The sequence below is a fragment of the Zea mays genome, chromosome 2 (assembly GCF_902167145.1).
Source record: "Zea mays cultivar B73 chromosome 2, Zm-B73-REFERENCE-NAM-5.0, whole genome shotgun sequence".
Taxonomy (NCBI): domain Eukaryota; kingdom Viridiplantae; phylum Streptophyta; class Magnoliopsida; order Poales; family Poaceae; genus Zea; species Zea mays.
In genome coordinates this window covers 23811448-23825056 of record NC_050097.1, presented here as the reverse complement: position 1 = coordinate 23825056, position 13609 = coordinate 23811448, and the positions used below count along the sequence as shown (strand labels likewise).

Genomic DNA, 13609 nt, shown 5'->3' with positions numbered 1-13609 from the left:
AATAGTAGCATTGCAAACATCAAAATCCTTAGCCTTAGCAATTAGTTTCTCATTCTCATTTCTAAGGCTAGCAATGGAAACATTTAACTCATCAATCCTAGCAAGCAAATCAACATTATCATTTCTAGGATCAATGCAAACATGAGAATCTACCTTAGTAATTAATTTAGCATTTTCATTTCTAAGGTTGGCAATAGTGTCATGGCACATGCTTAGCTCATTAGATAATTTGTTACATTTTTCTACTTCTAGAGCATAAGCATTTTTAACCTTAACATGTTTCTTATTCTCCTTGATTAGGAAGTCCTCTTGGGAGTCCAAGAGATCATCCTTTTCATGGATGGCACTAATTAGTTCATTTAATTTTTCCTTTTGTTCCATGTTAAGGTTAGCAAAAAGAATGCGCAAGTTATCCTCCTCATTTTTATCATCATCCTCATCACTAGATGTTTCATATTTAGTGGAGGACCTTGATTTTACCTTCTTTTTGCCGTCCTTGGCCATGAGACACTTGTGGCCGACGTTGGGGAAGAGAAGGCCCTTGGTGACGGCGATGTTGGCGGCGTCCTCGTCGTCGGAGGAGTCGCTTGAGCTTTCGTCGGAGTCCCACTCCCGACAAACATGGGCATCGCCGCCCTTCTTCTTGTAATACTTCTTCTTCTCCTTTCTTCTTCCCTTCTTGTCGTCGCCCCTGTCACTGTCACTAGACATAGGACATTTTGCAATAAAGTGACCGGGCTTACCACACTTGTAGCAAACCTTCTTGGAACGGGGTTTGTAGTCCTTCCCCTTCCGTTGCTTGAGAATTTGCCGAAAGCTTTTGATGATTAGGGCCATCTCCTCGTTGTCGAGCTTGGAGGCGTCAATTGGTTGTCTACTTGGTGTAGACTCCTCCTTCTTCTCCTCCGTTGCCTTGAAGGCCACCGGTTGCACCTCGGAGGTGGAAGGCTCGTCAAGCTCGTTGATCTTCTTGGAGCCCTTAATCATGCATTCAAAACTCACAAAATTCCCGATAACTTCCTCGGGGGTCATTAGTGGATATCTAGGATTCCCACGAATTAATTGTACTTGAGTGGGGTTAAGGAAAATAAGAGCTCTTAGAATAACCTTAACCACTTCGTGGTCATCCCATTTTGTGCTCCCGAGGTTGCGCACTTGGTTCACCAAGGTCTTGAGCCGGTTGTACATGTCTTGTGGCTCCTCCCCTTGGCGAAGACGGAAGCGACCGAGCTCCCCCTCGATCGTTTCCCGCTTGGTGATCTTGGTGAGTTCATCACCCTCGTGCGCCGTCTTGAGTAGGTCCCAAATCTCCTTGGCGTTCTTCAATCCTTGTACTTTGTTGTATTCCTCCTTGCTTAGGGAGGCAAGGAGGATGGTTGCGGCTTGGGAGTTGAAGTGCTCGATTTGGGCCACTTCGTCCGTGTCATAGTCCTCATCCCCTATTGATGGTACCTGTACACCATACTCAACAACATCCCATATTCTTTTGTGGAGAGAGGTTAGATGAAATCGCATCAAATTACTCCACATAGCATAATCTTCACCATTAAAAGTTGGTGGTTTGCCTAATGGGACGGAAAGTAAAGGTGTATGTTTAGGAATGCGAGGGTAGCGTAGGGGGATCTTACTATACTTCTTACGCTCTTGGCGTTTAGAAGTGACGGAGGGCGCATCGGAGTCGGAGGTTGATGTTGATGAAGTGTCGGTCTCGTAGTAGACCACCTTCCTCATCCTCTTGTGCTTGTCGCCTTTCCGATGCGGCTTGTGGGAAGAAGATTTTTCCTTCTTCTCTTTGTGGTGAGAAGAAGATTTCTTCTCCTTCCCTTTGTTGGAGGAGCTCTTCTTCTTCTCCCTCCTTTTGGTGCGGGACTCTTCCGATGAAGTGCTCCCGTAGCTTGTAGTGGGCTTTTCGCCGGTCTCCATCTCCTTCTTGGCGTGATCTCCCGACATCACTTCGAGCGGTTAGGCTCTAATGAAGCACCGGCCTCTGATACCAATTGATAGTCGCCTAGAGGGGGGGTGAATAGGGCGAAACTGAAATTTACAAATATAAACACAACTACAAGCCGGGTTAGCGTTAGAAATATAAATGAGTCCGAGAGAGAGGGCGCAAAACAAATCCCAAGCGAATAAGCAAGAGAGACACGGAGATTTGTTTTACCGAGGTTCGGTTCTTGCAAACCTACTCCCCGTTGAGGAGGCCACAAAGGCCGGGTCTCTTTCAACCCTTCCCTCTCTCAAACGGTCCCTCGGACCGAGTGAGCTTCTCTTCTCTAATCAAAGCCGGGAACAAAACTTCCCCGCAAGGGCCACCACACAATTGGTGCCTCTTGCCTTGATTACAATAGAGTGTGATCTCAAGAACAAGTGAGAAAGAAAAGAAGCAATCCAAGCGCAAGAGCTCAAATTAACACGGCAAATCACTCTCACTAGTCACTAGGGTTTTGTGTGGAATTGGAGAGGATTTGATCTCTTTGAATGTGTCTAGAATTGAATGCCTAGCTCTTGTAAGTGGTTGTGAAGTGGAAAACTTGGATGCAATGAATGGTGGGGTGGTTGGGGTATTTATAGCCCCAACCACCAAATGTGGCCGTTGCTGGGAGCTCTCTGTTCGATGGCGCATCGGACAGTCCGGTGCACACCGGACAGTCCGGTGCCCCCTGCCACGTCATCGTTGCCGTTGGATTCTGACCGTTGGAGCTCTGACATGTGGCCCCGTCTGGATGTCCGGTGTACACCGGACATGAACTGTTCATTGTCCGGTGCAGCGGTATGGGCGCGCCTGCCGACTGCGCGCGCAGAGCGCGCATTAAATGCGCTTGCAGGAGACCGTTGGCGCGGAAGTAGCCGTTGCTCCGTGGTTCACCGGACAGTCCGGTGCACACCGGACAGTCCGGTGAATTTTAGCGGAGCGGCTGCCGCGCGAACCCGAGGCTGGCGAGTTCCGGAGGCCGCGGTTTGTTGGCGCACCGGACATGTCCGGTGCACACCGGACAGTCCGGTGAATTATAGCGCGCCGGCCTCCGCGAATTCCCGAGGGCGAAGGGTTGAAGTCGAAGTCCTCTGGCGAAGGGTAGAAAACGAAGTCTACGGGCGCACCGGACACTGTCCGGTGCACACCGGACAGTCCGGTGCCTCCAGCCAGAGGTGCCCTCGGTTGCCTTATTGCTCCTTTGTTGAATCCAACACTTGGTCTTTTTATTGGCTAGATGTGAACCTTTTGCACCTGTATAACTTATACACTAGAGCAAACTAGTCAGTCCAATATTTGTGTTGGGCAATTCAACCACCAAAATTATTTAGGAACTAGGTGTAAGCCTAATTCCCTTTCACGCATCATATCACTCCACCTAGCATAATCTTCACCATCAAACGTTGGTGGTTTGCCTAATGGGACAGAAAGTAAAAATGTATGTTTAGGAATGCGAGGATAGCGTAAGGGGATCTTACTAAACTTCTTGCGCTCATGGCGCTTAGAAGTAACGGACAGCGCGTCGGAGCCGGAGGTGGAAGGCGATGAAGTATCGGTCTCGTAGTAGACCACCTTCCTCATCTTCTTTTTCTTGTCGCCACTCCGACGCGACTTGTGGGAGGAGGATTTCTTTTCCTTCCCCTTCCCTTTGTTGCGGGACTCTTCCGATGAAGTCTTTCCGTGGCTTGTAGTGGGCTTGTCGCCGGTCTCCATCTTCTTGGCGTGATCTCCCGACATCACTTCGAGCGGTTAGGCTCTAATGAAGCACCGGGCTCTGATACCAATTGAAAGTCGCCTAGAGGGGGGGTGAATAGGGCGAATCTGAAATTTATAAAGTTAATCACAACTACAAGCCGGGTTAGCGTTAGAAATATAAACGAGTCCAAGAGAGAGGGCGCAAAAACAAATCGCAAGCGAATAAAGAGTGTGACACACGGATTTGTTTTACCGAGGTTCGGTTCTTGCAAACCTACTCCCCATTGAGGTGGTCACAAAGACCGGGTCTCTTTCAACCCTTTCCCTCTCTCAAACGGTCCCTCGGACCGAGTGAGCTTCTCTTCTCAATCAATTTGGGAACCAAACTTCCCGCAAGGACCACCACACAATTGGTGTCTCTTGCCTTGATTACAATTGAGATGATCGCAAGAAAGAATGAGAAAATGAAGCAATCCAAGCGCAAGAGCTCAAATGAACACAACAAATCTCTCTCACTAATCACTGAAGCTTTGTGTGGAGTTGGGAGAGGATTTGATCTATTTGGTGTGTCTTGTATTGAATGCTAGCTCTTGTAATGTAGTTGGAAGGTGGAAAACTTGGATGACTTGAATGTGGGGTGGTTGGGGTATTTATTACCCCAACCACCAAACTAGCCGTTTGGTGAAGGCTACTGTCGACGGGCGCACCGGACAGTCCGGTGCGCCACCCACGTCACTGGCCGTTGGGTTCCGACCGTTGGAGCTCTGACGTGTGGGCCCGCCTGGCTGTCCGGTGGTGCACCAGACAGGCCCTGTAGGCTGTCCGGTGTGCCACCCGCGCGTGCTCTGCTCCTCTGCGCGCGCAGGCGCGCATTTAATGCGTTGCAGTCGACCGTTGCGCGCGAAGTAGCCGTTGCTCCGCTGTCACACCGGACAGTCCGATGTGCACCGGACACTGTCCGGTGAATTTTAGCGGAGCGGATTCCCGAAGCTGGCGAGTTCAGAGTCGCTCTCCCTTGGAGCATCGGACAGTCCGGTGAATTATAGCGTAGCGCCTCTGAGAATTCCCGAAGGTGAGGAGTTTAGCTTGGAGTTCCCTGATGCACCGGACATTGTCCGGTGGTGCACCAGACACAGTCCGGTGCGCTAGACCAGGGCACACTTCGGTTATCCCTTGCTCTTTGTGTTGAACCCTTTTCTTGGTCTTTTTATTGGCTTTTTGTGAACCTTTGGCACCTGTATAATTTATAGACTAGAGCAAACTAGTTAGTCCAATTATTTGTGTTGGGCAATTCAACCACCAAAATCAATTAGGAAATAGGTGTAAGTCTAATTCCTTTTCAATAACACAAGAGGCCATTCTAGCCACTGGATCTCTTCAACGACAGTAGACTAATGCCTCAAACAACACCGTCAGTAGCTATATGTACACAACTATCAAACAAACAATAATAGAGTGTTGCCTCTCTACATTTATTTGTTTCATGTTGTTGCCTTGTGAATCGGTCACTTGTTAACCATCAACATCATGTGTGTTTCTATTGAATTATGAGATCACTTAATATTTCGGTTCCTGTTTGTTTTTGTAATCCCGTTTTCGTTTCCGACTATTTGAAACTTGGTCTTTTTTCGGTGATAAAATGCGGAAACGTAAATGGATGAGGGGTTATTTCACCCGTTTCCATCTTTTTCATCCCTAGTTGCATGGATCGATAATGTGCAGATGGTGTTGAGGCAAAAGGTGGAAGTTACGACATGTTTAGGGACTAAGTTTAGGGAGAAATCAATGTCTGATTGATCAAATCTGTTGTGTGGAACGTTGGATCGAATATCGATGCATATGAAATTTTCATATGTCAAAGATAGACTGACAGACACAAACCGACTGACGCTCCCATGCTCGCCTAATTTAGGTTGACCGGAAACGAGTTTTTTTGGCGTATGAGTGGATACAATCAAAGGTCTTAAAATGATTTTTTTTGCATCCACTCGTGGGGCCTATGGTCTAGATATATAGACAACCAAATAAATATTTAGATAAAATCAATGCATGTAGTGATGTATGGAAACGCGATGCGACCAATCAATCAGACGGAAAGTGTTGCACGATGAATAAGAAAAAGTTAAAAAACCAAAAGTAAAAAGGAAAGAGAGAGAGATAAAAGAAAGGGCATCAAGCCAGCCAGTACGGCAGCGCTTGTCCAGGCAGTTGCTGATGGCGGAGCGGCCAAGAGCCCAGGCGGAGGCCTTGAGGCCCATGACGCAGTTGCTGGTGGCCTATGGAGGAGTCCGATCAAGCCAATTGATCTTTCAGCCTATATAAATAGAAATCACCTTCATATTTTGTGATGCGAATTTCAGATACATTTAGCAAGAGATTAAATCTAATAGATTGGATTAGTCTGATACTTTTAGAGATTTAGAGAGAGAACTCTCTAATGCTTTTGGAGAGCACTTTTATATACAAATCTTGATGATTAAAGTTATGATTATGCAAGATTAGTGTGATAATCTCTTTCCTGTGGCTTGATTCATTAATTGCATGCCTAGATTTTGATTGTAGATTGAATTATTATTTTCAATTGTTACTAAAGTTTAGTGACCTGTAAAGTTTGAAAATTTAATCATCTAGATCATTGCTAGGGCATAAATTTTGTGACCTGTAAAGTTTGAAAATTTAATATTTTATGATGCTTGTTTAATTTTGAAATTAAAGCTAGATTATTTTTTCATCATTCACTAGAAAAACAATACCGTTACTAACTTTAGACCAAGACGTCCTAAAGACGTGATTTCAATTGGGATATTTGTATAATTTTATCTAGTTTATGCTATTAATTTTTGAGATCTATTCGAGTTATGAATTTTGGCCAGAAACATTTGTACTAGCAAAATAATATGTTCAAAATTATAGAAGTGATTTAAATTGGCCTTGTGGTTAGGAGTAGGTGGGATAATTATTTTAAGTTTCTGCAATCATTCAACACATCTGATTGTCTATTCTCGTGCCATATGATCCTACACACGTTGAGCACAAGGATCGACAAGGCACTTTGAGCAACAAGACGCTCCAAAGCCCGCGGGGCACCCTATTGTAGCACACCATTAGTAAGAACTAGATTGTATGAGTCACCACAAATATAAGAACACAACAAAAATATTACACTTAAATGGTAAAAGACAGAGAGGTTTATGAGTCAACTACCAAAGAATAATCATTCACACTTACATAACGAAGCTCCCAATCTTAGTACTCTAGATTAACCACCTTGAACTTTTTCCGTCGTTGCTCTTATGGAAGATTTTGGACGACATTGCCTGTGTATCTCTGGTCAGAAAGCTGAGCAACTTTATACCGTGGATAGCATCCCTAACCTACACATGCTATAGTTTATAGTTGAACTTTGTCTCGAAGACGGGTATAACGATGACAAGATTTATGGAGGTAGAGGACGACAAACTCATTGCAATTCCGAGCACCATGTAGAAGTGAGGAGGTTCTTGGAAGAATCGTTGACGACCTAAACTCGGTCTGCGTGCGTCGTGTGTTGATGTATTGGGTGAGGAACAATCATCATAGTGTTGTACTGTACATGTATATGAACCAATTCCGAGAGTCCTAGTTAAATAAATATAGATAGACCTAAACTACATTCTAGTCTATCTTAGAACCGAAACATCTAGAATTTCTATAACACCATATTAAACTTTTCATCGTATACAATATGTTTTAGCAATTGAAGGGGTTATTAGGCCTAAATTAATCCCTTGCACTAAATAAAAAAATATATGAACTTCATTGTTTTTTACATTATTTTTTTCTATTAGGAAACAAACATTATAACAAATTCATCATTTTTAATTTTATGTGATCATGAAAACTTTAAAACATACACAATATTGCTCCACATATAGAAACAGACAACATAAATTATGCACTTCAATTATTTTTTTGTCTAAGGTAAAATAGTCATTTTACCTATCACTTAACAACGTTTAGTGAATATAGTTTTCGGACGTTACAGTTGAATTCAGAAAAATACAAGGCCAACAGAAGAACACACTTTTTAGAGAGACACAATCAATTTTCTTGTTTTTAAACTAGGTGCTGCCGCGCGCGCGGCCGGTTGGTGTAATGGTGTTGGCACGCACGCCCATTGGCAAATGGCAATGTTACGTGCATGATGTAATGCGATCATGCGAGAGGGCCAGTGTTACGTCATGCCTGACATGATCTTTAAACCGCCCACCGGATTAGGAACCCAAAACAGCTGTTGCTGGGTTTTATAATGCAAGCACCTTCCCAAGTGGGTAATTAGTTGTAAACTAACGCGACACAAGATTTCGTTGTCGGACCCTGTACCCTATGTAGTAGTTTTGTTTTCTGGCTAAGTGCATGTTTGGTTCTCTAGTCAAAGGACTAAAGTTTAGTCTTTAATCTGTTTGGTAGAGACTAAAAGTTTTCAGAATACCTTCAATGAATCATAAGAATACTAAAATACTCTTTAGGACTTATTATTCTCTAGACATTAGTGTAACTAAAATAACGAGAGGTAAAAAGTAAAATTAATATGGTTTAGTCTCTTTTAGTTACAAGAGACTAGAGACTAAAATAATTTAGTTTATATTTTAGCCTTATCGTTTGATAATTTAGAAATTAAATGGGACTAAAATAAAAAAGGACTAATTTTTGGTGCCCGAAACCAAACGGTGTAAGAGAGAAACTTCGCGTCGAGTCAACATGCTACTAGTCCGGCGGCTTCACTGCAATATCGCTTGTACGACGAGTACGTCCCGTCTCCCATGCAGTACAGATGGAGCCCACTGTACATCGATGCAGTCACCCAAGCGGGCAAGCGGCCAAGCCACTTCAACACACGCTGACCGGCCCAGCGTAGGACTCTAATAAAATCTATCAACTCTATAGTCTTTAACAGTGTTCTTTAAAATCTTCTCTAAATATTGTAAATATTGAGAACGCTCATTCATTCTTTATATATAGAGACTCATTCTTCTCTACTATTTTCATTTTTATATTTTAGATGTCAGATTAAGAAAAAAAGTAAAATATGTATAAGACATTTTAGGGTATAACAAATACGTACATATAAAAATCTAAAGAAAAACATTCCTAAGATGAATCTTTTGATATATAGAGATTTGTGGTTTAAGACGTGTAATACTTTATGTCCTTTGAGCATAGTGGATTTATGAACATAAAGCTGAAGAAAATTACAAGAGCCTCATGATCCTTACCGTATGGTTACGACAAGAGTTATAGTTTATTGGTCTTTAGTTCGCTTATATGTATGTCGTTTAGGACCTTTGAAGGAATCCTTCAACTACCCTAGTCCGCACTATGTTGTTCTATTCAACCCTTTTATATGACAAAGGAGAAGAGAGTTACATATTTCCTAGTTTGGCCCATCAGAGGCTCAACAACTCCTATCTTGTCATAGTTGTAGAGTCATATACAGTGTCATGTCCTGATCGTGCCTAGTGTTGAGCATATCTTATTGTAGTGTTAGATATGTCTTATCATAGAGATAGATACATCTCATCATATTAGCAAGTACCATATTTTACATTGTTGGGTATGCCATAGTTGGTAACTAATATAGTCTGTACTCTATAAATGCATGTTGGTACAATGGTTCATCTAAACATAGCTACATGAATGATGACACATATCAAATAGTGGTCTTGTGTGCGATCGATGTCTATGTGGTGGTAACAATATGCCTACTTAACTCCAATGTCACCCATCACATTTAATATGTCGGATGAGGACCTTATCTAAACCGCTAGTACCACGAAATCGTCTGTAAAGGAGTTGGACGTGGCACTTTGGCTGTACCTTTGAAAGCCACCCTATCGTGGGACAAGACCAACCATATTCTTTAGTTTGCACATGCCACCACATTAGCTAGACCAGGAGCCTTGTTTTCCACATGAATGGCCTTGGGCCCCAAGAGAAATCTAGATCTGGCCATCGGTTAGGTCCCCGAGGCTAGGGGCACTAGGTGATCGGAAGAGTCCTACAAATCTATGAGTGCCCTAAAGTCCAGAAAGACCTAGGGCCCCGAATCTCATCCGTTCAGACACACATTAGTGGCTAGGATAGCCTTAGAGGTTAGGGGATTGAGACCAGGTCCTCTGGTGTGATGGGCCCTTTAGGCAGCTGAGGTAGGTCCACCGAGACACAGGGCTCTAAGAGCATGTGCTCGACTTTAGTTAAGTCTCCAACAATTTCTTTTATAAAGATCTTTGAAAGACGTCTCTGCACCATCCTGATATATGACCTCCTCCAAGTGCTCACAGATACTAATAGATCCTTTAGTACTAAACCATGAAACTAGAAAAGAACAAGGTCTCTACTCTTGATTGCATAGCACTAATTAAAAATTCAATATTGTAACTATTTTTATTGTAGTGATAGCATGTGAGCACAAGCATAACAACGGTGTATGTGGCTTGTGGCCACACGGTTGTTGGGGCGGAAGGCTGAGGCTGACTCCAACGAAGTCCTGCAAACCTCCTTCTACCCTATATTTAGAGAAGATTCCCTATTCTATATGCTCCAACAGTATCATTTAAAGTGTTATCTAAATTTAGATGACACTCTCTATCCTCTATATATAGAGATTAATCTCTTCTCTACCCATTTTTATATTTTAAACAATAGATTATGAAAAACTAAAATATGTATGAGACATTTGAGGGTATGACAAATATATAAGTACAAAAATCTAGAGCAAAATATGTCTTTAATATGGTCATTTAACGTATAGGGAATGAAATATAGAGAATGATGCTAAAGAGAGATGAGATATAGACGAGAAAACTTTTAGAATAGTTTTGTAAAAGAGGGATATATCGATGATATTGTTAGAGATAACCTGATGCACGATGCTAGTGCAGCAATGAATCGTCTCCATAACAAGATAAAAGAGGAGCGAGAAAAAAAGAGAGTATGGAGTCTAAAACATTGTCTACTATCTACTACCAAGCTAGAAAATATTTTTTTAATAAATACGATGTTCTTTTAGCAAATTGAAATATTTTTTGGAATGTCTATATGGGCTAATTAAGTTTTTTTGCTAGCTAGCAAAGCGACTTCACTTTTCTTGTCTTCTAACAACTTTTGCCTGATAATAATCAAGCACTGAATGATTGAAATAAATGAACTCGAAATATCTAATTAGGGAACCGAAGAATTACATATAAACAGACATGGCGACTACAATATATGATGTACACATACACGGTACGCCGGCCCTGCTACTGGCATGGACATGGGATGAAAACGGGACGGATACAGCCGGATACAGGGTCATCCCATATCCTACCCTAATGTATTTCTCTCGGATACGGGACCGGATACGGGTAGTTAAGATTCGGGACGGATACAGGACGGGACCGGGTAATAATCCGGACGGGTAAGAAACGGATAACGGATACTACTCGGGTAGGTACCGGATAATTGTCGGGTAGTTCATCCGATGATATTAATTGTCCAACCATCCATAAGTTAAGAAATACATAATCATGTATATGATAGATCAGATGTAAGAAAGAAAACCGGTAAAATTGACATCATGTAGTTCAAAGTTGCTTATCACAAGGACATTGTAGAACCAACACCGCAATATTTAAAATTCATAAATATTCTAGTTTCACTAAAAAATTGCAAATAAGTTACAAAAACTAATAAACATTTTATATAAAGATAACTCAAGTCCTCGTATGAAAATGATAAAGTGAAGTACTGATTATGTTGAAACTTGGATACTTACACTAATTTCACATGTAACTCATACAAATAAGTGAAAGTGAAAGGAAAGAAACGTGGATATCTTATAGATCTTATGATCCAAATATTTTTTATGGTTACATATGGACATATGTTGTATCTCCGTAAAATTTCACAATTTTTTGAGGCTATTTATGTATTATTAATTTCTTGTCATAGAAAATCATCAAAATACAATTAAATCATTAAAATATTGTTTAAACAAAAAATTGTTGTATTACAAAGTCATAGATCTCTTCAAGCTCTACAATTTTCATATAAACTTTATCTTCATCCGATTTCATATGTAAAAGTTATGATTTTATAACTATATTATGCAGAAAAAGAAAAAACGGGTACCCGAATTCCGGGTACCCGTATCCGACCCGGGATTTTCGGGTACTGACCGGGTATTAGTGATTCCGTATCCTACCCGTATCCGAGGTTCAATATCCGGGTAATACCCGTATCCGTCCCGACAAAGAAAATACCCGTATCCGTACCCGAAATTACGTCCCGTTTTGGTACCCGTATCCGATACCCGTTCCGGGTACCCGTCCCGTTTTCATCCCCAGACCGACATCTACATCTACTACCAGTGCTAGTACTAGAATACCAAATGGCAAAATGTCCCACAAAAGAAGCTCTAGCTAGCTAAAAATATGCAAACATCCGGCGAAACAGAAAAAAAGCATCCATCACCAAGGCTAATTCACTTCTGCAGGGACGAGGACAGTATGTCCTGCATATACTTGTCCGTCCGGTCGAGCTCCTCCAGCATGGCGGCCACCTTCCGGTCAGCCTCCGTCACCGTCTCGCTGAGGTGCTCGCTCAGCAGCCTCGCGTACCCCATCTCCTCCTTCACCTTCATCCACTCCTTGCGCACCTTGGTCAGGTTCTTCTCCAGATTGCGCTGCTCCTTGTCCTGGCTCCGGCAGCCGTGTGACCTGCCGCGGCTGCTCGACGCTCCCTGGCCGGCGTTGTAGAAGCCGTATGGGGACGACGCCGACGGCTGCGAGAAGTCGAGCATCCCGTTGCGGGTCCATCGCTGCATGGTGTGCCGCTGCCGAAGACCTTATTAGGTTTCTGTTACTGTCCTTGTGATGCCTGCATTGGGTGATATCAGATGTTAATAGAACTGCTGTTTTCATCTTGCAAGGCATCAGGATTTTGATACTGCATGCTTATATCTGTTCGCTTAGCTTTAATGGACTTTTATTACTTCTACAGTGTTTTTGCCTCTATGGATTATAGCTGTACCATTCGGATTTAATCCAAAACGAGCAGCAGATTTCAGTTAATCTGAAAGCTCGTTGAGATGATTAGTACACTTTCTAGTCCTATGCTGCTGGTAGTATAAATACTGACAGTATCTGAGAATGCGAACTAGATTCTTCAATTTCTCAAATTTGACAACGAGATGATAAATGCCACTGAATCAGACGGAAGCAAAACGGCAGATAATCGACATATTCCACAGCAAGGCTCAGAATTTGGCAGCAGATCAGATTTACCGAACCATTACTTTTCCCAAATCAAAATACAGTTTCTTGAATGATTGTGGTATGAAAAACCAAAAAAAAAAACAGACAACTCAAATATATACATACGTACATATGCCGTTTATGCTGGTTTTTGACGCAGCAAACACTTGTGATATGAAAAACAAAAGGTCAACAAGGAAACCAAAGCTTGAACACCTCAAAATATGTGTGCTTCTTATGCTACTTTGAGTGCTAACCTTTTACTCTCTGACACCAAGGGTACGCGACTCCGACGCTAGCTCGCTTCCCCCTCGTTCTGAAAGGTTTCTGTGTTCTGAAATGGGACACATCTATGGGCTCGGCTATTTATAATCACAGCACTTGGCGGAAACCTCCTACCTAATCCATCTGGACTGCCCAGCATTTGCCAATGAGGAGAGAAGCTTTTCCCGGTCAAGGATGGATTAATTAGTGCCACTATCTACTAGGTTAAAAGAGGAGTGACCAAGTTAGCTGTATCCAGCTCATGTGATGGCACTCTTAGTACTAAATTAATCCGAGGCGCGTGGCTGACACGGGCTTCAGTAGTAGTCTGATGCGTAGCAGGAATCTTATGCGCTAAATTACTCGAGAGGCATGTGGTGAGTACGATGATGCGATAAAAAAA

General features: G+C 42.5%; 1 protein-coding gene across 1 annotated transcript; it reads right to left on the bottom strand.

Annotated features, from left to right (window-relative positions):
- Positions 1–12009: 12009 nt before the first annotated feature.
- Positions 12010–13343, bottom strand: LOC103646145 (OSJNBa0091D06.16-like protein). The gene is made up of 2 exons (XM_008670867.3): positions 13200–13343; positions 12010–12565 (listed from the first exon to the last, which is right to left on the bottom strand). Exon 2 carries the CDS (start codon positions 12510–12512, stop codon positions 12171–12173), a length of 342 nt encoding a protein of 113 aa, XP_008669089.1. The 5' UTR covers positions 12513–12565; positions 13200–13343; the 3' UTR covers positions 12010–12170.
- Positions 13344–13609: the final 266 nt, after the last annotated feature.

What these genes read in the sequence shown, in the direction of transcription:
- LOC103646145 (XM_008670867.3), bottom strand. Translation starts at nt 12,512, where the DNA reads ATGCAGCGATGGACCCGCAACGGGATGCTCGACTTCTCGCAGCCGTCG.